Here is a 26,890-nt window from a genome sequence, read left to right as displayed (position 1 = left end):
CCCAGGACCATCTGTTCTATTTCATGCTAATAATCCAAAGTGGTTTCAAAAGGAGCGGCTGGTACTCAGGAGGAATTAGGATCTAGCTGAGAATGAAGTCAAATGAGCCTACAGATTAGATACTTGTAAAAAAAGTTTGGGGGAGGCCAAAGTAACAAATAGATCAAAAGTGTCTGCGGTGCACAAAAGCATAAAGAAATAGGAAAGAAGATCACAAAACTGCACAATGCAGTCGTTTAATCAGTGAAGCAGAAAAAATCGCATTTGTTCAAAGGCACATATAACTAAGGGAACGGCAGCTGAATACCAACTGGGCTTAGACGCTGTCACATCCATTCAAACAGGGATTCTGAATATTAGGACAGTCTCTGCCAAGATGGTCCCCAACACCAATGCAGTGGTCTGTTAAGATTAGAATGTTAAAGACTAAGAAATAAAGTGATTGAATTATTATGATGTTAGGTAAAACAGACTAAATGGAAAATATGCTACAGTTAAACTTCATAAAGTCACATATGTAAAAATAGGAGAGTACAAAATTGCTTATAGGTAATTTTAAAAAACCACTTCAATTGTACAGTGTTGTTTATCCAACCACTTTAAGTACTGTGTCATGCAGCCGGAGAAATAAACAGAAATAGAAAAAAATTCAGCAATAGTTTTGATAACTTTCAATGTATACTAGCTAAAATTATGTGGTATTGAGGAAAGAAGATTACCTGACAGTAAAAGAACAAGAAATAAAATTTCAGAATCCACAATATAAACTTTATAGAGACTTCCTGGGCTATAAGGCCCAAGAGAGTATCCCTGGCAAAGTCATAAGTAAAATGAGTATTACTGTGTGGAACTGAAAATAAATAATAAATTATACATGTATTTCAACCTTTATCATTAGACATTTATTTGTGACACCAGATATTTACCAAGTTTTCAAAATTACTGTTTGTGGTATGACATGCTAGAACAATTCTGGACAAATGCAATTTACACAAGAATATTTCTCTTAGCAATTTGTAATTAGTTTTAGGATGAAATAAACATTCTTTCCACAGCCAGATTTTCCTTTCCTTTGCAAGAAACAAGGAGTGAACATTCAAAAAAAAAAAAAAAAAAAGAAGCATGGGAGCTGGTATGAATGGTAAGGTCCAGAGACTTAAGAGACCTAACCTTCACAGAATACCTGGAGTATTAACTAGTCCAATCTTACTTGTAAGAAGGTTCCTAGAAGATTTCTAAACTGTTATTCACAGTGGAAAACCCAAGTACATCCTGATCTGTTCAGACATTGCTGCTGCTGCTGAGTCGCTTCAGTCATGTCCGACTCTTAGCGACCCCATGGACTGCAGCCCACCAGGCTCCCCCGTCCCTGGGATTCTCCAGGCAAGAACACTGGAGTGGGTTGCCATTTCCTTCTCCAATGCATGAAAGTGAAAAGTGAAAGTGAAGTCGCTCAGTCGTGTCTGACTCTTAGTGACCCCATGGACTGCAGCCCACCAGGCTCCTCCATCCATGGGATTTTCCAGGCAAGAGTGCTGGAGTGGGTGCCATTGCCTTCTAGTGACATGTGACAGTACATAGTGCATGCTTGGGATCTTTAGGAGAAGAGAGGAGAGATTTAAAAAATTCACTCATGAAATGACAGAAGTATTATTCAATATTACAGGCTCTTGGACATTAAAAAAAAAAATAACAGCCTCATTCAAATATAATTCCTATGCTATAAATTCACCCATTTAACAGGTACCATGTTGCAGCAGGTACATCCTTCTTTCTTTTCTCATTCCTTTTTATGGTCTCAATAACATTCCATTGTGTGAATAGACCATCTTTTATTTATCCATTCATCAGCTGGGAGACACTTGGATTATTTTCACCTTTTGGCTACTAAGAATAATGCAGTGTTAAACATTCACGTGCAAGTTTTTGTGTGGATTTCAATTTTCATTTTTCTTGGGTAGGTATCTAGGAATGGATTGCTAGATTATAAGGTAATTCAAAGTTTACCTCTTTGAAAATCTGTCAGACTGCTCCAAAGTGGCTGCAAATTTTACATTCCCACCATCAGTGTATGAGGCTTCTTATTTCTCTACAACACTTGCTGTTTTCTATTTTTAAGTTATAACCATCCACACAGGTATGAAGTTGTATCTCAATGTGGTTTCTATTTGCATCTCCTTGATGATTAATGATGTTGAGAGTCTATTCATATGGTATTAGTTATTTGCATATCTTTTTTAGAGAAAAGTCTGCTCAGATGGTTTGCCCATTTTTAACTGGGTTGTCTGTTGGTTATTGAGTGTTCTGTATATACCTTAGGTAGACGCCCCTTTTCAGATATATGATTTACAAATATTTTTTTCCCATTTTGTAGTTTGCTTTTTTCATTTCTTAATAGTGTCCTTTGAAGCACAAAATTTAAAAATTCTGATAAAGTCTAATTTACTTACTTTTCCTTTGATTGCTTATACTTAGGTGTCATATTTAAGAAATCTTTGCCTAATCTCAAAGTCATGTATATTTGCACCTATGTTTCATTTTAAAAGTTTTATAGTTTTAGTTGTTACATTTAGGGCTTTGGTCTATGTGTGTGTTAGTCGCTTAGTCATGTCCGACTCTTTTGTGACTCCATAGACTGTACCCCACCAGGCTCCTCTGTCCATGGGATTATCTGAGTAAGAATACTGGGGTGGGTTGCCATGCCCTTCTCCAGGGCATCTTCTTGACCCAGGGATCGAACCCAGGAGTCCTGCATTGCAGGTGGATTCTTTACCGTCTGAGCCACCAGGGAAGTGCATATTAATTCTGTATATGGTGTGAGATGGAGGGGTTTCCATGGAGCTTTATTATTTTGAATGTAGATATCCAGATGCTCTAGCATCATTTGTTGAAAATACTATCCTTTTTCCCATTGAATTTTCTTGATACTCTTGATAAAAATAAACTGACCATAATCATATGAATTTATTTTTGGAATCTCAATTCTGTGCCATTGATCAACATGTCTATCTTAATACTAGTATAACACATTCTTGATTACTGCATCAAAACTGTAGTATGTTTTGAAATGGGATATAGAAGTTCTCCAAATTTAGGGTATTTTTAAAAAATTATTTTGGCTATTCTGGATTTCTTGCCTTTCCATATAAACTTTAATATCAGCTCATCGATTATGCAAAAAGGACAGCTGGAATTTTGATAGAATCATGTTGAATCTATACATCACTTTGTGAAATTGTGCCATCATAGGTTAATATTAAGTCTTCTAATCTAAGTCACTTATTTAGGTCTTCTTTTAAATTCATTTTCGATGAGCTTTTGTAGTTTTCAATGTGCAAGTCTAACACATTTTTTTGTTACATCTATTCCCAACTAAACCTATATGCAGATCAGGAAGCAACAGTTAGAACTGGACATGGAACAACAGACTGGTTCCAAATAGGAAAAGGAGTAGGTCAAGGCTGTATATTGTCACCCTGCTTATTTAACTTATATGCAGAGTACATCATGAGAAATGCTGGGCTGGAGGAAGCACAAGCTGGAATCAAGATTGGAATCAAGAAATATCAATAACGTCAGATATGCAGATGACACCACCCTTATGGCAAAAAGTGAAGAGGAACTAAAAAGCCTCTTGATGAATGTGAAAGAAGAGAGTGAAAAAGTTGGCTTAAAGCTCAACATTTAGAAAACTAAGATCATGGTATCCGGTCCCATCACTTCATGGGAAATAATGGGGAAACAGTGGAAACAGTGGCAGACTTTACTTTTTGGGGCTCCAAAATCACTGCAGATGGTAACTGCAGTCATGAAATTAAAAGACACTTACTGCTTGGAAGGAAAGTTATGACCAACCTAGATAGCATATTCAAAAGCAGAGACATTCAGTTCAGTTCAGTTGCTCAGTTGTGTCCGACTCTTTGCGACCCCATGAATCGCAGCACGCCAGGCCTCCCTGTCCATCACAAACTCCCAGAGTTCACTCAGACTCATGTCCATTGAGTCAGTGATGCCATCCAGCCATCTCATTCTCTGTTGTCCCCTTCTCCTCCTGCCCCCAATCCCTCCCAGCATCAGAGTCTTTTCCAATGAATCAATTCTTCGCATGAGGAGGCCAAAGTACTGGAGTTTCAGCTTCAGCATCATTCCCTCCAAAGAAATCCCAGGGCTGATCTCCTTCAGAATGGACTGGTTGGATCTCCGTGCAGTCCAAGGGACTCTCAAGAGTCTTCTCCAACACCACACTTCAAAAGCATCAATTCTTCGGCGCTCAGCCTTCTTCACAGTCCAACTCTCACATCCATACATGACCACAGGAAAAACCATAGCCTTGACTAGACGGACCTTTGTTGGCAAAGTAATGTCTCTGCTTTTGAATATGCTATCTAGGTTGGTCATAACTTTCCTTCCAAGGAGTAAGTGTCTTTTAATTTCATGGCTGCAGTCACCATCTGCAGTGATTTTGGAGCCCAAAAAAGTCTGAAACTGTTTCCACTGTTTCCCCATCTATTTCCCGTGAAGTGATGGGACCGGATACCATGATCTAGTTTTCTAAATGTTGAGCTTTAAGCCAACGTTTTCACTCTCCACTTTCACTTTCATCAAGAGGCTTTTTAGTTCCTCTTCACTTTCTGCCATAAGGGTGGTGTCATCTGCATATCTGAGGTTAATGATATTTCTCCCGGCAATCTTGATTCCAGCTTGTGCTTCTTCCAGCCCAGCGTTTCTCATGATGTACTCTGCATATAAGTTAAATAAGCAGGGTGACAATATACAGCCTTGACCTACTCCTTTTCCTATTTGGAACCAGTCTGTTGTTCCATGTCCAGTTCTAACTGTTGCTTCCTGACCTGCATACAGATTTCTCAAGAGGCAGGTCAGGTGGTCTGGGATTCCCATCTCTTGAAGAATTTTCCACAGTTTATTGTGATCCACACAGTCAAAGGCTTTGGCATAGTCAATAAAGCAGAAATAGATGCCTTTCTGGAACTCTCTTGCTTTTTCCATGATCCAGCAGATGTTGGCAATTTGATCTCTGGTTCCTCTGCCTTTTCTAAAACCAGCTTGAACATCAGGAAGTTCACGGTTCATGTATTGCTGAAGCCTGGCTTGGAGAATTTTGAGCACTACTTTACTAGCATGTGAGATGAGTGCAATTGTGCAGGAGTTTGCGCATTCTTTGGCATTGCCTTTCTTTGGGATTGGAATGAAAACTGACCTTTTCCAGTCCTGTGGCCACTGCTGAGTTTTCCAAATTTGCTGGCCTCTTGAGTGCAGCATTTTCACAGCATCATCTTTCAGGATTTGAAATAGCTCAACTGGAATTCCATCACCTCCACTAGCTTTGTTCGTAGTGAAGCTTTCTAAGGCCGACTGGACTTCACATTCCAGGATGTCTGGCTCTAGGTGAGTGATCACACCATTGTGATTATCTTGGTCATGAAGATCTTTTTTGTACAGTTCTTCTGTGTATTCTTGCCATCTCTTCTTAATATCTTCTGCTTCTGTTAGGTCCATACCATTTCTGTCCTTTATCGAGCCCATCTTTGCATGAAATGTTCCCTTGGTATCTCTAATTTCCTTGAAGAGATCTCTAGTCTTTCCCATTTGTTGTTTTCCTCTATTTCTTTGCATTGCTCGCTGAGGAAGGCTTTCTTATCTCTTCTTGCTATTCTTTGGAACTCTGCATTCAGATGCTTATATTTTTCCTTTTCTCCTTTGCTTTTCACTTCTCTTCTTTTCACAGCTATTTGTAAGGCCTCCCCAGACAGCCATTTTGCTTTTCTGAATTTCTTTTCGTTGGGGATGGTCTTGATCCCTGTCTCCTGTACAATGGCACAAACCTCATTTCATAGTTCATCAGGCACTCTACAGATCTAGGCCCTTAAATCTATTTCTCACTTCCAATGTATAAGGGATTTGATTTAGGTCATTCCTGAATGGTCTAGTGATTTTCCCTACTTCCCACGTCCAAGGTAAGAGAAACCCAAGTAAGATGGTAGGTGTTGCAAGAGGGCATCAGCGGGCAGACACACTGAAACCATACTCACAGAAAACTAGTCAATCTAATCACACTAGGACCACAGCCTTGTCTAACTCAATGAAACTAAGCCATGCCCGTGGGGCAACGCAAGACGGGCGGGTCATGGTGGAGAGGTCTGACAGAATGTGGTCCACTGGAGAAGGGAATGGCAAACCACTTCAGTATTCTTGCCTTGAGAACCCCATGAACAGTATGAAAAGGCAAAATGATAGGATACTGAAAAAGGAACTCCCCAGGTCAGTAGGTGCCCAATATGCTACTGGAGATCAGTGGAGAAAAAACTCCAGAAAGAATGAAGGGATGGAACCAAAGCAAAAACAATACCCAGCTGTGCATGTGACTGGTGATAGAAGTGAGGTCCAATGCTGTAAAGAGCAATATTGCATAGGAACCTGGAATGTCAGGTCCATGAATCAAGGCAAATTGGAAGTGGTCAAACAAGAGATGGTAAGAGTGAATGTCGACATTCTAGGAATCAGCGAACTCAAATGGACTGGAATGGGTGAATTTAACTCAGATGACCATTATATCTATTACTGCAGGCAGGAATCCCTCAGAAGAAATGGAGTGGCCATCATGGTCAACAAGAGTCCAAAATGCAGTACTTGGATGCAATCTCAAAAACGACAGAATGATCTCTGTTCGTTTCCAAGGCAAACCATTCACTATCACGGTAATCAAAGTCTATGCCCCAACCAGTAATGCTGATGAAGCTGAAGTTGAACGGTTCTATGAAGACCTACAAGACCTTTTAGAACTAACACCCAAAAAAGGTGTCCTTTTCATTATAGGGGACTGGAATGCAAAAGTAGGAAGTCAAGAAACACCTGGAGTAACAGGCAAATTTGGCCTTGGAACACAGAATGAAGCAGGGCAAAGACTAATAGAGTTTTGCCAAGAAAATGCACTGGTCATAGCAAACACCCTCTTCCAACAACACAAGAGAAGACTCTACACATGGACATCACCAGATGGTCAACACCAAAATCAGATTGATTATGTTCTTTGCAGCCAAAGATGGAGAAGCTCTATATAGTCAACAGAAACAAGACCAGGAGCTGACTGTGGCTCAGATCATGAACTCCTTATTACCAAATTCAGCAGAGACATTACTTTGCCAACAAAGGTCTGTCTAGTCAAGGCTATGGTTTTTCCAGTGGTCAAGAATGGATGTGAGAGTTGGACTGTGAAGAAAGCTGAGCACCAAAGAATTGATGCTTTTGAACTGTGGTGTTGGAGAAGACTCTTGAGAGTCCCTTGGACTGCAAGGAGATCCAACCAGTCCATCCTAAAGGAGATAAGTCCTGGGTGTTCACTGGAAGGACTGATGCTGAGGCCAAAACTCCAATACTTCAGCCACCTCATGCAAAAAGTTGACTCATTTGAAAAGACCCTGATGCTGGGAGGGATTGGGGGCAGGAGGAGAAGGGGATGACAGAAGATGAGATGGATGGATGGCATCACTGACTCATGAGTTTGGGTAAACTCTGGGAGTTGGTGATGGACAGGGAGGCCTGGCGTGCTGTGATTCATGGAGTCACAAAGAGTCGGACACGACTGAGCAACTGAACTGAACTGAACTGATATTCTTTTAACTATTGTAAGAGGAATTTTCTTAATTTCATTTTTGAATTTTTATTGCTGCTCTCCAGAAATAGAATTGATTTTTTTATATGAGCCTATATTGTGTAATTTTTCTGAACTCAATTGCTAGCTCTATAGCTTTTTGGTGGAATCCTTAGAATATTCTACATATAAAATCACATCATCTGCAAAGAGAGTTTTACTTCTTCCTTTTCAATCTGAAAGTCTTTTATTTCTTTTTCTTGCCTAATTGCCTTGGATAGAACTTTCAATACAATGTTAAACAAAAGCAACTTTCAGTTTTATTTTTTCTCTATTGTTTTTCTTTTTTATTTCATTAATTTCCACTCTAATCTTTATTATTTCCTTCCTTGTGCTTGCTTTGGCTTTAGTTAGCTCTTCTTTTTCAAGTTTCATAAGGTAGAAATTTAGGTTATTGATTTGAGATCTTTTTTCTTTTTAAATACAGGCACTCACAGCTATCAATTTCCCTCAAAGCACTACTTTTACCACATCTCATAAGTTTTGGTACTCTGTTCTGCTTTCATTTATCTCAAAGTATTTTGTAATTTTTTTCTTTGACCTATTGGTAATTTAGGAGTGTTTTTTAATTTCCACATATTTGTAAATTCTCTACATTTTCTTCTACTTTTGATTTTTCATTTTATTCCTTTCTAGTTGAGGAACACACTCTGCATGATTCAAATTATTAAAATTTATTGAGAGTTGTTTTATGGCTTCATTCATGGTCTATTCTGGAAAATGCTCCAAGTGTACCTGTTGGGTGGCGAGCTCTGCAGGTGTCTCTTAGGTCTAGTTGGTTTACGGTATTATTCAACTCTTCTATTAAGATATTCTGGAGAGCTGTTCTATCCATTATTGAAAGTAGGGTAGTGACATCTCCATTTATTACTGTTCAATTACCTATTTCTCTCTTCCATTATGTAAGCTGCTGCTTCATGTATTTTTGGGATCTGTTGTTAACTGTGTCCATATTTATTTCCTCATAGTTCTGTGGGCTGGAAGTCCAAGATCAATGTGTTGGCAGGGTTGGTTTCTTATGAGGAACTTTCTCTTTCGCTCACAAATGGGTACCTTCTCCCCGTGTCTTCCCACAGTCTTTTCCTATTTGTGTATCTGTCCTAATGTCCTCTTCTGACAAGGACATCATTCATATTAGATTAAGGCCCATTCATATGACCTCATTTTTCCTTAATTACTTCTTTAAAAGTCTTATCTCCAAGTGCAGTCACATTGTAAAGTACTGGGTGTTAGGACTTCAACATACGAATTTTGAGAGAATGTAATGCACCCTATAACAGAGATAGTTAGGTGAAAGAATTGAGAAGAAATGGTAATCACCTTCAAGTCAATCTTAAGATTCTACATTTTCAGTAGGTATCTTAAAATCAATAAGTTTTCCTAGGATCATTCAGGCCTCAGAAATGTGCTTGTCTCTTTTCTATGTCATCTCTAGACCCCAAGGGAGAGACCTCAGCTGTAGATGGAGTGAGGTCCTGCTAGGCTGCTGCTGCTGCTAAGTCGCTTCAGTCATGTCTGACTCTGTGCGACCCCACAGTTGGCAGCCCACCAGGCTCCCCTGTCCCTTGGATTCTCCAGGCAAGAACACTGAAGTCAGTTGCCATTTCCTTCTCCAATGCATGAAAGTGAAAAGTGAAAGTGAAGTCACTCTGACTCTTAGCGACCCCATGGACTTCAGCCTACCAGGCTCCTCTGTCCATGGGATTTTCCAGCCAAGAGTACTGGAGTGGGTTGCCATTGCCTTCTCACTGCTAGGCTACTGAACCAAAATAAGAGAGACTATCAACTAATTAACAACCTGTTGCTATGGGAATCCAAATCGAATCTGCAATCTATTCTGAAGACATGAACTTCTAAAGCACCAGGAACCAAAGTTATAGGTCTGCCAATGGGCTGGTCACAGAAAACTCCTTAAAACCTGAAGACAAACAGAGCAGCCAGGGAAGGGATCAAAAGATGTCTAGCACAAAAGTTGCAAGTGTCTTGCACTGACTGACTGACACTATAAGTAGATTTTATAATTTCTGGCGGCATTAGACGTAAGACCATTTAAATAATTTCCTTAAAATAAAAACAAAAGATGGGGACAAAAACAAAAGATGAAAGTTTGGAGAAACTATTAATAGGGTAACAGCCAAAGCTTAGTCATAGAAGATGATTTTATCCAAGTGTTAGTAACTTACTTTCCCTAAACATACTAAAACAGAGAAAGTAAGCAGAAACTAATTTAAGTCTTAATTTTATAAGGTTATAATTTAAAGAAAAACTAGATTCCAAAAGAGCAACTGCATCCATGTTACAAGAAGTCATACATGTCTACTAGAGAAACACTGGTAGAAATTTAAAACTCCCTTATATATTGACGTATTCATATCAACAAAGACAGATATGGATATTCAAGACATGATCTAGTTCTGGTTTTTAAAATAATTTTATGAGAGGATTTTATTTTTCCATTTTATGTTTGTGCCTGTATTTTAAAAAGTAATCAGTAGGGAGTCGTATTGTTATTTTCAGATAGGTATCAATAGTGTTATTAACAAAAAATAAACATTCTGTCAACCTAGTAATTCTCCATTAATGGGTGAAGTGATCTAGTTTCGAAGTTTAAGAAAGCAGTAGGTAAAACTTCAGTTTCCATATTACTTGTAGAAGCAACTTACCTAATGGTCAGTTTCACAGGCTCAGGTGACCCATTCACACTGACCAGGAACTCTTCTTCAAAGTGCCCTAGGATGGCAGAACTGAAGGAGATCTGGACAGCCTGGACTCCGCTTGGTTCGATGATGCCTTCTTTGGGACTGAAAACAAAGCAGGCCCCCAGAGGTGAAACTGGAGGGATCACATTGAAGAGGGCATCAATGCTGCCTTTGTTGGATAGCACTGCCTGTATCAAAAAGACAGGAATGAAAAAAGTAGGCAACGGGACTCCGATTTATTTTCATATAAGCACCAACACAGAGACAGCTGCAGGAAGACAGCTCCAAAGAAAAACTTCAGGGGAAAAATGAACAGTGTTCTGTTTAAAGACAGGAGTCCCAAGCCAGAAAATAATTTTGTGTTTTTATCTCTTTAAAATGGAGTTAGTCATACGTATTATACTTATGCTATAAAGACTGATCATAATCACATCTACTGAAGAAGAACCTTCAAATACCTTTTATTCTATCCATGAAATTATCAAGGGAAGGTAGGTCTTTCTCTTATACACATGAGAAGGCTGGGATTAAGTGACATGCTGAAAAGTAAAAATCAAGTCAGAATAGAGGAGCAAGAGCTATCTAAGCCTATCTTTATAATGTAGCTTGAATAATGTAGATGAGGTATAATTGTGGATTCCAGATTGCAAAGGTTCTCTTTGTTGCACCATTAGATTTCATTCTATTGTGATATTTTCATCTCAAACTCTAACGGAGGGATAACTGTTTGGGGATGCTTATGCAAGCTACTGTTTTACTACAGAGGAGTTTTTTTCCTTTATATCAGTTTCTGGAACCAATTTGCCCATATTTGATTGCACACTAGGTGTGTGTGTAAAAGCTCATGCTTGGCATTTAGAGGCCTCTACGCTGGCTCTGTCCACTGCTCCTGCTGCCACTTGCCACAGGTGCTGCCGTGAGCCTGTAGTATTGCCACACGGTTCTATTCCTGGACTTCTAGAACACAGTCTCCATTCCTTGCCAGTGTTTACACCTGAGCAAGTGAACAGCCATTCTCTCTATGTAGAAAGTGCCCTCAACCTACACTCAAACACTGGAGGAAAAAAAAAGAGGAGATAATGAAGAAAGATTCAAAAAGGTATGTGAGGCATGTCAGGAACAAAGCAAGCCAAGAGAGAATTTCCAAAAGAGGTTGAATGTGGACAGAGGTCAAGGAGAATAAGCTTTGAGAAAATGCTACAGATATTTTACTTTTAATTAGGCCATCCCTGCCCTCAGAGAAGAAAGTAATTCCCAAAGAGCGTGATTGTGGAATCCAGAGTACAAATGTTTAGGGAGTGCGCAGGTGAAGAGGAAATAGTGGTTGACTGTTCCAGATTGCTGTTTTCACATTAGTGGTAAAAAGAGAAAATGGGGATGGCAAAGCTGTAGGAAGGTATGGTAGAGGAGCTCTAGACTATTTATATTATTGAATGAGATAATGCACTCAAGGCCCAGACTAGATGTTTGATGTTGTAATAAGAAAAGGGGACTAGGTAACCGAGGTAATAGGACTTAGGTGGGTGTAGGGGGTCCACTAGATTAGGCTGCCTCCTGAGGAGCAGAGAAGAAGGAATCAAGAGCATAAGTAGGATAGAGACAGGGGCTCTTGCAAAGGAAGAAACTGCTCCTGCCAAGAGAAGATGGATGATTCACCAAAAGATACCTGTTACTTGATGTTACTCATCTTTTTACATTTATTTCCCATTTCCCTTGTTCTAAGTTCCTTGGTCATAGGAACCACGTTTTATTCTTTACTCCTTTTAAAAAGACCATGTAGAAAAGTGATTATGATCATGGTCTCAGAAGTCAAATGTCTGGGTTCAAATCCTAGCTTTTCCACTGACTTTACAAGCTGTGTGACCGTGCAGAACTGCTTGGCGCCTCTGTGCCTATTTTCCTATCTGTAAAATATAAGTACTACTAACTTCTCAGATTGCTATGAAAATGAAATTTATTAAATTACTTTTAGACTAGTGAATGGCCATGAGTGTTCACAAAGGACAGTGATTGATATTTATATACCCAGTGTTGAGTCGAATGGGTTTAATATTTATCTGTGCTTCAAAACTAATACAATTTGTAAAGTTTAAAAATAAAATAAAATTTAAAAAAAAAGATGCAACTGATATGTACTAGTGGTAACTTGAAGGCAACTCAAAGGTACTGGTGGTAACTTGAAGGACCTTTGTTCTCCTCTCTGAGCTGGTGCAAGGACTGCCTTTTCTGTTGTCTTACTCAGATTTTCTATAAGGGGGCAACTCTATTTTCAAGAATATGCGTTTCATTCTTCTCCCACCTGACAAACCAGAAACTCCTTATATATACGGAATCCAGGAACTTGTTTGGTCGCACAAATCTGACATCTTCTGATTACTAGTAATGCTCTTACCCTGTAGTCCAACTCCTTGGAGAGGGGGAAATTTGTAGAAGAATTTCACCTCTCATTTGTTTTTCTTCTAATTACACTGGGGAACAGTGTGTACGCTTGGGGATTATTCTTTATGTATCTGCTAAGCTCAGCAATGACTAAGAGCAATAGCTAGTTATTCAAATCTGTCTCAAGTAGGTAATGTAATAAATTGAAACAGAGATGCAATGAGGCATCAGCATTAAATACGCAGTGTGTGCAAAATATTCCTATAAGAAGCACCTTACCATGTCCTTCTCTGGCACTGCACAGCTCTCAAAACTGTCCAGTTTAATGCTACACTTCATTTAACACTTATTTAGCTGGCTGTGGTTTGTTACTGTTCAAATGTGGGAGGGTGGGAAGTGACGGGCTCAAGTACACTTCTCTTAAGATTTGTAAGAAATTATTATTATATTCAGGCAAACCCTACCCATTTTGCATCAGAACTAAATGTTCTTTTCTGCTGCAGCATCTATAAGACACAGTCTGTAAGGTATAAGTGAAATTTATTCTGGATAAACTACAGGCAGAATATCAATTCAATAAGAATTCATACCTGTTTCCCTTTAAGGGACTATTTTCAGAATGCAATACAGCACAATGCAACATGGTGGGTGTGCCACTTTTCATTTTATGACAGTCACGCAACTGATCACTTCATTTAACGTGTGCTCTTAGGTATATTCCACGTCAACATGACATTAACATCTCTATTTACCTTTCAAATCATCCCATTTGGGCTATCCTTAACTCTGATGAATGTGATGACAAATGACATAGCAGGAAGCTCTCAACATCAGCTGAGCACTTACCTTCCATGCCAGATTAGGCTGGGCTGAGAGGTGAGTTGCCTGTAGACTGGATTTGCCCACAATGAGATGCCAAGAGATGGACAAGCCAGCAAAGGGCCTTCTCTTCCCCCAGGATGTAGGGCCCTAGTCACTCACTGCTCACTAACATTTCCAAGCTATGTGACCTTGCCAAGTTACTTAACAAATGTGGCAGAGTCAAGTTGGCTGCTCACTGGACCCATATCCTCTTCTTCCTGTGCCTACGCTAGACTACATTTCCCAGTCACCCTTGCAGTCACAGACCCTAATAGAATGTGAACAAAAGTGATACGTGCCACTGCTGGTGCTGCCTCCTATAAAAACCTCGTGTGCGCATCCCTCCATGCTCTTTCTTCTACTGTCAGTGTGATACATGTGAGATCGCAATCTTGCAAGTCACATGTGAGGGGCAAGGCGGGCAGAGCCATGAGACAGAAGGAGGCTGAGTTCCTGATCCTCTGCAGGAGGAGAGCCCTCTGCTGATGAGCAAGTTTGTCTGGGACTTTATGTTAGGAACAAAATAGATATGTTATTGTATTTGTTTGTTGTAGTATGTAGCATTACCTTATCTACCTGCCTCAGCTATAAAATGGGAACAGTCATTGTATCTACTTCATATGGGTATTGTGAGGACCAAGAGAACTCATACATGTGTGGTCCACACACCTGAAGGGTGAGAATGCTGAATTAACTGCTATGTGCCTCATATTTCTCATTTATAAAACAGTACATAAAAATTAGAAACGACACACGCATATGTAGCCATCACACATAATTAAGCATGGAACCTGATGCCTGTTTGTCTCTCACTAAGTGAAGGCTTTTGTTTTTACATCCATACAAATATAAACACAATTTAGGAATCTTTCTACAATAACCTTTCTAGGTTATAGTTTTATATAGTGTAAACAAATGTCCTAGACACGAATTTAATGATGAAGTGACACTGCAGTAATTTTGATCCTCATGAACCCATGGGAACACCATGTAAAAAAATCATTTTCTATTTAATTGGAAAGACAAAACAGGGAGATTGCTTCCAGGAATCAGGATGATTGGTTTTTAAATCAGAGAAAATTAAATTAAAATTTTAAATTAGAGAAAACCCTGAAGTGTGAAAATAGCTATCCTCATTAGGACATTCTGGAAAATGTAAAAGGTCCTCCATTCTCTGATCTGTAGGATTTATGTTGTCAGAGAACAAGAATTAAACAGATAGGGAGATGCATAATATTTATGGTGTCCCCCTTTGCCATTCATAAAATGATGCTGATAAAATCAATAAAATTATGAATTTGATGCCTTTTGTAAAGTTAGAAGGGCTGAAAGGGATGGAAAAAATTGCTTCCTTCAGTAAGACTGGGATGATGAAGAGAAGTTTGATCATTTGGGGTCCAAATAGGTGTAACAGTAAAAAAATATGATGGCAAAAATTTCCTATCAATAAAAACACATAAAATCAAACAAAAACAGCACATACTTTTGAGTCTCAGTGAACAATCCTAATGTTTACCTCATAACAATGTACAGAGCCAACAAAAACTTTTCCAATATCCAGCAACTCAAAGTTGAAATGAATCTTTGGTCCCATTCCTTCCCCTTTGATTCGGAGGGGCAGACGGATCTCTCGACCTGTAAAAACAATTTAGATTTTATTACCTAAGTGATGCTCTATTACCCTAGATCACCCACAACTTCTTATTAACAAAAACAGTCAAGATTATTGCAACAGCTCCCTGCAATGGACTGAGGGAACATAATTTAACCAATGCTAAATAATTCGCTTATCTTTGAGAAACAAAAATACTATTATTTTCTTAACTTTAGAGGACAGCTTATATTGAAAGTGAGACTGATCTTTTAGCAGAAAATTTTTTTTTAATTCAACCCCATATTTTAACTGTATAAAGTTTCTTATAAAGGAAAATAGTATCTCTAAATCAAAGAGAAATGGTCTCTAAAATATGACCATAAGATGAGAGTTGACATGGGGCTCCAAGAGACTTGTTCACACTGATCTTTCCTAGATTTAGAAGGAGCCAGGGCATTAACAGATCTGAGTCCAGGAGTCTAATCTGACCCTCACTTTGCAGCTTCTTTCATGTAGAAGAAATGGAATCCAGACTTTATTTTCTTGAGCTCCAAAATCACTGCAGATGGTGATTACAGCCATGAAATTAAAAGACACTTACTCCTTGGAAGGAAAGTTATGACCAACCCAGACAGCATATTAAAAAGCAGAGATATTACTTTGCCTACAAAGGTCCATCTAGTCAAAGCTATGGTTATTCCAGTAGTCATGTATGGATGTGAGAGTTAGACCATAAAAGGCTGAGTGCTGAAGAATTGATGCTTTTGTACTGCAGTGTTGGAGAAGACTGTTGAGAGCCCCTTGGACTGCAAGGAGATCAAATCAGTTAATCCTAAAGGAGATCAGTCCTGAATATTCATTGGCAGGACTAATGCTGAAGCTGAAACTCCAATACTTTGTCCACCTGATGCGAAGAACTGACTCATTTGAAAAGACCCTGATGCTGGGAAAGATTGAAGGTGGGAGGAGAAGGGGATGACAGAGAATGAGATAGTTGGATGGCATCACTGACTTGATGGACATGAGTTTGAGGAAGCTCCAGGAGTTGGTGATGGACAGGGAAGCCTGGCGTGCTGCAGTTCATGGGGTCGCAAAGAGTTGGACATGACTGACCGATTGAACTGAACTGACTGAATACATCTGGAACATTTTTACATATCATCACCTAAAGATGTACTAAATACTTTTAACCAGTCCCTTCTGTGGATATTTAAGTGGTTTCCAACTTCTCATTACAACATATAGTGTAACTAATGTCATTGAATACATTTATGATCAGTTTCCTATATTTTCTTTAAGCACTTTGAAGACATCATGCTATTCTTTCTTGTCTTCTACCATTTCTGTTGAGAATTCAGTTGATTGTCTTATTGCTCATTTGAGATAATATGTCTTTTCTCTGACCACTTTTCCTTTGTTTTTCTGCAGTTTTACCGTAACATTCTCGTGGTTAGGATTTATCCTTTGTGAGATTTACTGCATTTCTTGAATCTATGGATGAATATCTTTCAACAATTTGGAAAAATTTTAAGTCATTAACTCTTCAAATAATGCTTATGCTCCATTTTCCCATTTCTTTACACACACATACACACAAACTTTTTGCCCCATTCCCCTCAGTTCTTATGCTCTTTTCTGCATTTTGTCCTTACATGCTGTAGTGTACTCATTATTTTATCTAATTTCCAGTTTACAAAATCTACCTCTGGCTATACCTAACAGGCTATTAAATTCATCTACTGAGTTCTTAATTTGTCATCATAGCTTTTCAGTGCAAGACTTTCTATTGGATTTTTTGTAGTTCCCAGGCCTCTGCTCAATGTTCTCAGTGAGAACATTTTAAAAAATCTGTGTCTGAAAAATTCTATTACTTGGCTCTCTATGGGTTTGTTCTCATTGTTAACCTTAATATTCCATCAGTTTGTGTTACCTCCTTATATACTTGGTTATTTTTGATGGAGGGCTGGCTGGTCAGTGTACATAAGAAACTGTAGATATAATTCAAAACCCTAATAAGATGTTATCTTCCTCCAGGAACTGGGTGGTAACTAGGGGATATTAGTGATCCCAGATAACCGAATCTAACCACTGGCAGCAAGAGTCTGTGACAGAATTAAGCCCTGCACCAAATCACTGAAGTGACTATTTTCTCAGTTCTACCAAGAAGGATATGTAGAGAGGACCATCCTACATACAGAAGAGAAGTTAAATTTCTCATATATAAAAGATACCTTAGAACATTCAGTTCAGTTCAGTTGCTCAGTCGTGTCCAACTCTTTGTGACCCCATGAACCACAGCACGCCAGGCCTCCCTGTCCATCACCAAGTTCCGGAGTCTACCCAAACCCATGTCCATTGTGTCAGTGATGCCATCCAACCATCTCATCATCTGTCATCCCCTTCTCCTCCTGCCCTCAATCTTTCCCAGCATCAGGGTCTTTTCAAATGAGTCAGCTCTCCGCATCAGGTGGCCAAAGTATTGGAGTTTCAGCTTCAACATCAGTCCCTCCAATGAATACCCAGGACTGATCTCCTTTAGGGTGGACTGGTTGGATTAGGGATTAATTATCTCTTGGAACCTTGGTGGAGAAGCATCTTAATCAAATCTACACCTGAAAAATGATCCAAAGCTGAGCTCTAGTTCTTTTAAGGACTTATTTCTAGTCCCCACTTTACCGACTCCCACCTTTACGCATGGGCGATTTCCAAGGTTCATAAACATCCCATGAACTCCTATGTTTTCTTTCCTAACTCCATTTAATTTTTCAGTCTGTGCAGTATCTGCCCAAAAGTCAGTGTCACTGAGAATAAAGAGACCCCTCCAGATCTGATTGTTTTGGTTTCTTTCTTCTCATGGATCTTGGCCTGCAAATCCTTCAGTGTCTTGGCAGCTCTCTTTTGATTTCTAAACAAGTTTAAAAAAATATTTTTTCTAGTTCTTTTATTCTTTTAGTTGCTCTGAGATTGTGTGCATGTGAGAGAGAGACTGAGGAAGTTAATCTAAATTACCCAGCTCACCACAATTGGAAGTTTAATGCCAGAACAAAAGGATGCACATTTGATAGTTTGACAGTTATGGCTGTATTATCTTCCAGAATGGTTGCATTACTTTACACATAAACATCAATAGTATTAACAGTGTTGAATAGTTTCTGTCTCTCCATGTTCTCCCTCAAAAATCAATGCTCTAAATATTTGATAATTTAATAGGCTTTCCTTATACCACTATAATTTCAAGCCATTTAAGGAAAAATTATGTATTTGCTCTGCGTGTAACATTTTAAAAATCTGAAATAATTTTGATGCTACATTAGATGTAATTTTCAGTATTACAGCAAATACGTTTTGAACAACCACGTGATATTACTGGTTATTAATTAACTAAATATCATTATTATAACTCCTTGTGATATTTTATGTTTCATTGTCTTCTATTGCTATTTAGGTTCTGTGTCTTTAGTACCTTCTCTCCATGACTATCCTTTTAAAAACAAGGATATTTGTCTCTGAGCTTCCCAGGTGGCACAGTGGTAAAGAATCCAGCTGCCATTGCAGGAGCCATAGGAGACACGGGTTCCGTCCCTGGGTCAGGAAGATCCCCTAGAGAAGGAAATGGAACCCACCCCAGTATTATTGCCTGGGAAATGCCATGGACAGAAGAGCCTGGAGGGCTACAGTCCATGGGGTCGCAAGGAGTCAGACACAACTGAGCATACACACATGCCCACACACATTCGTCTCTGTCCCCTCTAGTGCTTGGCAACACAGTGGTCATTAGGCAAGGACTGCTTTGATTACAAGAAACAAGAGCACTCTTAGTAACATTTGGGACAGTTGATTTATTCAAAGGGTTCCCCCAATCCATGTGATCCCTGGAAGTACAGATCAGGTGCCAGCTTGACAATACTCAAGAACATCAGTAAAACTTTCAGAGAGCCCAAACCTTATTACCCCACTTCAGTATTTTAGACTTTTAATCTTCAAACCTGTTGTGAAGGCAGTGATTCAGACTCCCTGGTCAAGAGAAAAGTATTTTGACAGAGATCCAACTTTCAGAATGGCAAAGAAAGAGAACTTCAAATGTATTGTGGAATAAACTGCAAGCCTATTCATTATTGTCAGGCTTAAAGCTTTCCCAATCTGTTACCTTGACTGCCTTCCTTTAAAAAAAAAAAAAAAGAGGAGAGGTGTTATAAGAAAGCAGTGAGCCAATGTTTCTTTGGGAATTATTAATTACTTCAAAGGTGACTGTCTTATTTGTAGCTAGCCATTTCCCTAACCCAGAGCAGAACAGGAGTAAAGTAATACCCAGACTTGCATTTGCAAGAGATAATTTAAATTTTAGTGTTACATTACAAATGCTACATTTCCACAAGATTTTCGAAGCAGGGATTTTTCTTGTTTTGGTAAAAGGCAGCAAGGTGGACAAGCCTGCAGGAACTAGAAAGCTCTAAGGACAGATTCCTTAACAGAAGATCAAAATATTACAATATTTTTAAAATAGGGAAGCTTCTCATTTATGATTATAGTGTCCTGGTTTCACAGGTAAGAAGCAGGGAGATGTGCTATAAAATCTCTTTCCTGGCCCTAAAATCTGTGAATGTACTACACTACATTGTATCAAACACCAGAAAATGTAACCATGGGCTTTCAAAAACCTGCCATCTAAGATATACTAGATGTTCAATATGATACTTGAGCTCCATTCTTATGCAATGAGACAAGAAAAAGGGGGGAAATGTATAAACAGAAAGAACAAATCATCATTACTAACATTTTAGGATGATCTTACCTGAAAAATCCTAAAGAATCTATAAACATTTTTTAAAATTAATAAGACACAGTAAGATTAATGGTTACCAAATTAATATACAAAAATCAACTGCATTTCTACAGAGGGCAACAGTCAAAAATTAACTTTCAAGATATTGTTTAAAATAGCAACAAAAATATAAAGTACCTAGGAATAAATCTAATAAAATATACTTAAGACCTTCAAGGAACAAATGTTAAACTTTACTGAAAGATATTAAGAAAGATCTAAATAAATGGAGAACTAGGTTATGTTTTGAAGAGAAGACTCAATGTTATAAAATTGTCAAGTTTTCTCCAACTGATCTAAGTCTATAATTTTAATGTGCTACTAAACAAAATGCCAGTAGGTATAATTTGATGGTTCTTTATAAAATTTAAGTGTAAAAATTAAAGGGCCAATATTAACCAAGACATTTCTAAAGAAACACAAAGTGAGGGGACATTTTAGTATATGAGGACTTGCCCTTTCATATACTAAAATCTATTATAAATACATTGTAATTAACAGTGTGGTATTGGGCAAAAAGTGCAAAATAACTGAGGAGACAGAATACAAAACTCAGAATAAATGCACACATATATGTAAATTTGACTTACGACACAGCAGGTGCTAGAATCAGTAGGAAAGATGGACTACACAGTATAAAGAGCTAAAACAACTGGGCAGCAACATAGGATCTGTGGTAGCCAAATAATGGCCCCGAAGATAACCACGTCCTAATTCCTGGAACCTATAAATATTACCTCATACCACAAAAGGGTGAATACTATCGTACATGACAAAAGATGTGATTAGGAATTTTGAGATGGGGATATTATCCTGGATTATCTTGACTGTGTGTATGCTCAGTCACTTAGGCATGTCCAACTCTTTTCGACCCCATGGACTGTAACCCACGAGGGTCAGTCCATGGAATTTGAAAGACAAGAATACTGGTTGCCATTCCTCCTTCAGAGAATCTTCCCAACCCAGGGATCAAACTTGCATCTACTGTGCATCCTGCATTGGCAGGTGGATTCTTTACCACTGAGCCACCTAGGAAGTGTCTATCCTGATTATCATAGCTTAGCCTTTCAATTTTATTCTTCTATCCCAAAGTTGTTTTGGTACAATTCTAAATTCTTTGCATTTCCATATGAATTTGAAAATAAGTTTGTCAATTTCTATCAAAAAAAAAAAAGCAACTTGGGTCTTAATTTGAATTGTATTGAATCTATAAATGAATTTTGGAGAAAAATGACATCTTTATATTTAATTTACCTATATTAACAAGGTACAGTTCTTCATTCAGTTTTGTCTTTAATTTCTCTCAGCAATGTTTTATAGTTTTCCACATCTTTTGTCAAGTTTATCTTTAAGTAATTTGTATTTATTAATGCTTTGTAAGTAATATTGCCTTTTTAAAAATTCAATTTCCCATTGTTCTCTGTCTAGAAACACAATTGATTTCTCTCTATATAAATCATTCCCTGCAACTTTGCTACACACTTATTTTTTAGTCCACAATAAAACAGATGCTCTCTAGCACCATCTCCAGATTTCGATGTAATAAACATAGATGAAACCCAAGAACCCACATTTTTAATGAGCAGCCAGAGTTATTCAATGAAGATTCTCTAAGAACGCTACCTCAAGAAATATATAAACACGGTTAACTACATTAACTTCTGACAACAGGGCAGAGTAAGCTGACTCAGCACATCCTTTCACTTTAAATACAAAAAGAACTTATTAAAAGTGTGACAGACATGTAGCTTTAATATTTATCCAAGTCTTAAAAAAAAAAGAAGAATTTATCAGGTGCTAGACATAAAAAATTCATGTGCCAAGCAGGAGACCTGGGTTTGATCCCTGGGTTAGGAAGATCCCCTGGAAAAGGAAATGGTAACCCACTCCAGTATTCTTGCCTGGGAAATCCCACAGACAGAGGAGCCTGGCAGGCTAGTTTATGGGGTCATCAAAGAGTCGGACATGACTTAGTGATTGATTTTCATTTTCACTTTCAGAAATTAAAAAAAGAACTCAGAGATTTGTAAAGTATATACAATCTTATGATGTAGTGGCTTCAGTTTAAGTACCCTCACAGAAACAGGGCATATGGCTACGCTCCTATCTGGGAATGAGGAACTGAACTTAGATCCTTGCATAAGTCCAGGACCTTGGAAAGGATGCCTCTTTCCAAAAAGGCAACTAGAAAAATTCTACCTATAGAGCTAGGGAGACAGTGATGAAGTCTGTCCTCTACCCTGCAGTCTGAATAAGGGAAAGACACCCCCGCTAGAACTCAAAGGCCCATGTATAGATACAGGATCCAAATCTACACTTTATTATAGATGAAAGGACTGATGCTGAAGCTGAAATTCTAATACTTCGGCCACGAGATGTGAAGAACTGACTCATTTGAAAAGACCCTGATGCTGGGAAAGATTGAAGGTGGGAGGAGAAGGGGATGACAGAGGATGAGATGATTGGATGGCATCACCAACTCGATGGACATGAGTTTGAATAACCCCGGGAGTTGGTGATGGACAGGGAAGCCTGGCGTGCTGCAGTTCATGGGGTCGCAAAGAGTTGGACATGACTGACCAACTGAACTGAACTGATAGGTGAAAGATTGAGTGCAGAAGGAGAAGAGGGCATTAGAGGATGAGATGGCTGGATGGCATCACCAATGCAATGGACATGACTTGGGCAAACTTCAGGAGATGGAGAGGGACAGGGAGGCCTGGTGTGCCATGGGGTTGCAGAGTTGGACACAACTGGGCAACCAAACAGCAACATAAGTGAAAGAATTAGAAGCTGAGAAAATAAAAGTTGCAAGGTCTTGAAGAAATAAAAAATTGTTTTGAAGGACCATTCATGATCTAGTACTTATGCTGTGCTAAGTTCGTTTAGGTTGCTATAATAAAATACTGTGAGGGTTAAACAACAAACATTTATTTCTCACAGTGCTGGAGGCTGGGAAGTCCAAGATCAAGGTACTGGCAGATTCAGCGTATGGTGAGAGCTTGCTTCCTGGTTCACAGATGCTATCTTCTCACTCACATGGAAGAAGGGACAAGGGAGCTTTCTGGGGTATCTTTTATAAACAGCACTAACCACATTCATGAAGAGTCTGCCCTCATGTCCTAATCACATACAAAGGTACTACCCTCCAGTTACCATCACACTGAGTACTATGTTTCAAAATATGAATTTGGGAGTGAGGGGGTAGGGACACAAACATTCATTCCACAGCACATGCTAAAGATGAGCTAACAACGCCTATGTTTCAAGTCATCTGAAGAATCAGTTCAATATGGGGGAAAGCAGTGGTTACCACAAACATGTAAATTAGTATTCCAAAAGTTTGAGATAATAGAAAAGTCTAACATGCAGCATTCTCAAAATCTTTAAAGATGTAGATGAAGAAATAGAAACCATGTGAAGCAGATAAATCAAAGTATTAAAACCAAATAGAACTTCCAAAACTGAAAAGCCAAACTGATGAAATAAAAACTAAATAAATGGAGTAGAAATAGCTGAAGAGTCAACTGGAAGAAAAATCTTAGAGAAAACCCAGAATGTATTACACAAGGAAAAAATGTAAAGGAGGGACTTCCCTGATGATCCAGTGGTTAAAACTCTGTGCTTTCATTGCAGGGGGCAAAAAGAAAAAAATATATAAAGGAGAAGTGAAAAGATTTTTTTAATTCCATGGGAAAGACATATATACAAAAGAATTTCCAGAAGGAGAAAACTGAGATAATGAGATGAAAACACTGAAGAGATAACTGCTGAGAATTTTCCAGAATTGATGAAAGGTACTTATATTAAAGAAGCATACCAAATTTGAAGTAGGATAAATAAAGGTTAACCCATTTAGGTGAAATTGTAGAACACCAAAGCATAAAGTAATTCTTAATGTTAATCTAATAAAAAAAGACAGATAACCGAAAGAAATGACAATTGGACTGCAGGAGATTTCTCATCTCAACAACTGAGTCCACTGTTCACGCCACAAGGAAGCAAGCAGCCACATGGAGAGGCCACAACAGGGCTTGCAGCAAACAGAACCTGGTGAGGGCCCTGCCAACAGCTAGGATCAAGTGCCAGATATGGATGAGCTAAAAAATGCTATCAGCCTCTACTTTGAAGCTTGCCGAGTTGTCCTCATGTGGAGCAAATAGTGCTGCCCTTGTTGAATCCCAAATCACAGATCTATGAGCAAAATAAGTGATTGCTAGTTGTTTTAAACCACTAAATTGAGGGTAGTCTGTTATGCATCAAAAGATAAAAAGAGCAAAGTGACTTAAGCAAATGACGGTTTTTATTTTGCTCACATAGGACACTGGGACATACGGATTTGGGGGAGGATAGGATTTTAGGGGATTGGGACATGCTGCTATTACTGATGATGATTAATAAGGATGAAAATAAAAATAAACATTGATTTGATGGTTACCTTCTCTTCATGTTTATGAACCATACAATTGTATTTACTATAGGTTTTAAATAAGCTTCAATGTATAGTGTAGCTAGTCCTCCCACATTATTCCTGTAGAATTTTCTAGGCAATGAGGAATTTATTTCTTCCCTAAAGGAGTTTTAGAATGAACCTAATTAAAACAAAATAAAACACCTTACTGATATTATCACTGGGATCACATTGCATTTACAGGGAGAACTGATTTATTTATACTGTTGATTTTCCTGACCAAAATCATGAGCATTTCTATTTGTTCAAGCTTTCTTAAATTTGGGTAAGTATAAAAGATGATACTGGTATATTATTCTCTGTATTTTTCTTTATGTTTGAAATATTTGATAGCTGAAAATGTAATTTAAAGTAGCTGATTAAGAAAATAATTTCGCATTCATAGGAATAATGCACCTTATATTATCATCAGGGTGCAATCCGATGAGTTTTGAGAAAGCCAACTTACAACTATATAGCATATCACTCACATGAAAGCCAAAGTGAGAATGTTAGCCACTCAGTCATGTCCGACTCTTTCACGCCCCCCTGCCCTATAGCCCGCCTGCTCCTCTGTCCATGGGATTTTCCAGGAAAGAAAACTGGAGTGAGTTGCCATTTCTTTCTCCAGGGGATCTTCCTGTCACAGGGTTCAAACCCATGTTTCCTGCATTGGCGGGAGGATTCTTTATCACTGAGCCACCAAAACTCTGAAAACCCCCAAACGTTAATGACTTCAGTAATTTAACTTTCTCTTTCCTAAACCTCCATTCTTTAGTTTAATTAGGATAAACCTCAGAAGTCCCAAGTTGTGCTAAAAACTCAGATGTTTCTCTTGGGATGCACGGAGTGAAAACGGACAATGAGGTTTCACCTTAATTGGGCCTTTCAAGGAAGTGGGTACATCTGGAGTCACTTCCACCATGCTGCTTTTCGGAATTGGACTCTGAAGCACCCATTAACCATGTTCTCTAGCAATATATTTCACAGTTTAAATCAGGAAGTGTTACTTCCTTTGAAGTTCTCATATGGTGTATTCAAACCAAATATGTGTGGTTTCCCTTCGAGGTTTTTTTTTTTTTTAAGGGTAATCTTTGGCCACCTCATGCGAAGAGTTGACTCATTGGAAATGACTCTGATGCTGGGAGGGATTGGGGGCAGGAGGAGAAGGGGACGACAGAGGATGAGATGGCTTGATGGCATCACTGACTCGATGGACGCGAGTCTGAGTGAACTCCAGAAGATGGTGATGGACAGGGAGGGCTGGCGTGCTGCGATTCACGGGGTCACAAAGAGTCGGACATGACTGAGCGACTGAACTGAACTGAATCTTTAAATCAGGTATTTTCACATTCCACAGGAAAGTCAAGATGGATGAAAGATCAGCTTTGAGACCTAGATCAAACCACCAGCAAGTTTTTATAAATATCTAATATACAGGTTTAACCACTTCTAAGAAAATCTGAAAATTTTAAATGAAAAAAATTCAGTATCAGATTAACTGAAAAGGTTTTAATGATGTTATATTTGCCATATTCAGGTCTAAGCTGCTCATTCCCCACTTACAGCCCTTCAGGGATTCCCTGCTCCCTGAGGATGAAGTCTGAGCTTCTTAGTCGGCCAGTCAAGGGCAGGCCTCTGAGAACTGGTTCCCACCTACTATACACCAGCCTACAGCTTCATTTCCTGCCCTCGCCTGTCCCCTCCCAATCTCGGTTTCTGTCTGATTCACACCGTAAGAACTTACAATTCTTTGTCATTTCATGCTCATCATATTTTTACATAGTGTTTCCCTGTTTTCACAAGTGTTTCCCTTCCTGTCATGCCGAGGCCCTCCTTTTTTTCCACTTGACTAACAAATATTTCAAGGGTCACTTTCTCTGGGACCTTCCATGCAAACTGCAAGACAGAGCTATTCTTTTCAATAATTTTCATTCATTCACTCTATGGCATTATATAACTATTAGTTTCTGCGTCGGTTCCCCCCACTCCATTCTATCTTTCTGAGGGCAGAAGCTATGCTTTTGTGCATCTTTGTACTCATGGTGCCCAGTTATAGAAGCTTTCAAATGAAGAAAAAGTTGCAGTTGGAGATGGAGGTTAAATTTCACGCATTCCAAGAGGCCTCCCTCAAGACCAGTGACATTGGCCTTCCCTGCCACTTCCTGTCTCTGAACATATATTCACATAATGGAATACTTCACAACAATGAAGATGAAACGCAACTAGAGCTATAAGCAGCAACGTGGATGAGACATGTAGATTGATTCCAATCATGTACATTCCAAAAGCAGGCATACTAAATTGTAATATTTAGCTACACAACATTCAGAAAATGAAGACCATGGCATCTGGTCCCATCGCTTCATGGGAAATAGATGGGGAAACAGTGGAAACAGTGTCAGACTTTATTTTT

The 26,890-nt window shown here is 38.7% G+C and overlaps 1 protein-coding gene across 1 annotated transcript in view; it reads right to left on the bottom strand.

Moving 5' to 3' along the window:
* Window positions 1-26,890, bottom strand: part of LOC112442305 (hydrocephalus-inducing protein homolog) — a 316,573-nt gene that overhangs the window by 49,174 nt on the left and 240,509 nt on the right. The window contains exons 11-12 of the mRNA XM_024979012.2: window positions 15,125-15,243; window positions 10,333-10,556 (exon numbers count right to left, since the gene is read on the bottom strand). Coding sequence (XP_024834780.1) covers window positions 10,333-10,556; window positions 15,125-15,243 — 343 coding nt within the window. The remainder of the gene's footprint in view (window positions 1-10,332; window positions 10,557-15,124; window positions 15,244-26,890) is intronic.

The sequence above is a fragment of the Bos taurus genome, chromosome 18 (assembly GCF_002263795.3).
Source record: "Bos taurus isolate L1 Dominette 01449 registration number 42190680 breed Hereford chromosome 18, ARS-UCD2.0, whole genome shotgun sequence".
NCBI classification, from domain to species: Eukaryota; Metazoa; Chordata; class Mammalia; order Artiodactyla; family Bovidae; genus Bos; species Bos taurus.
The sequence above is the reverse complement of the archived record's forward strand: the minus strand, read 5'-3'. Positions and strand labels throughout refer to the sequence as shown.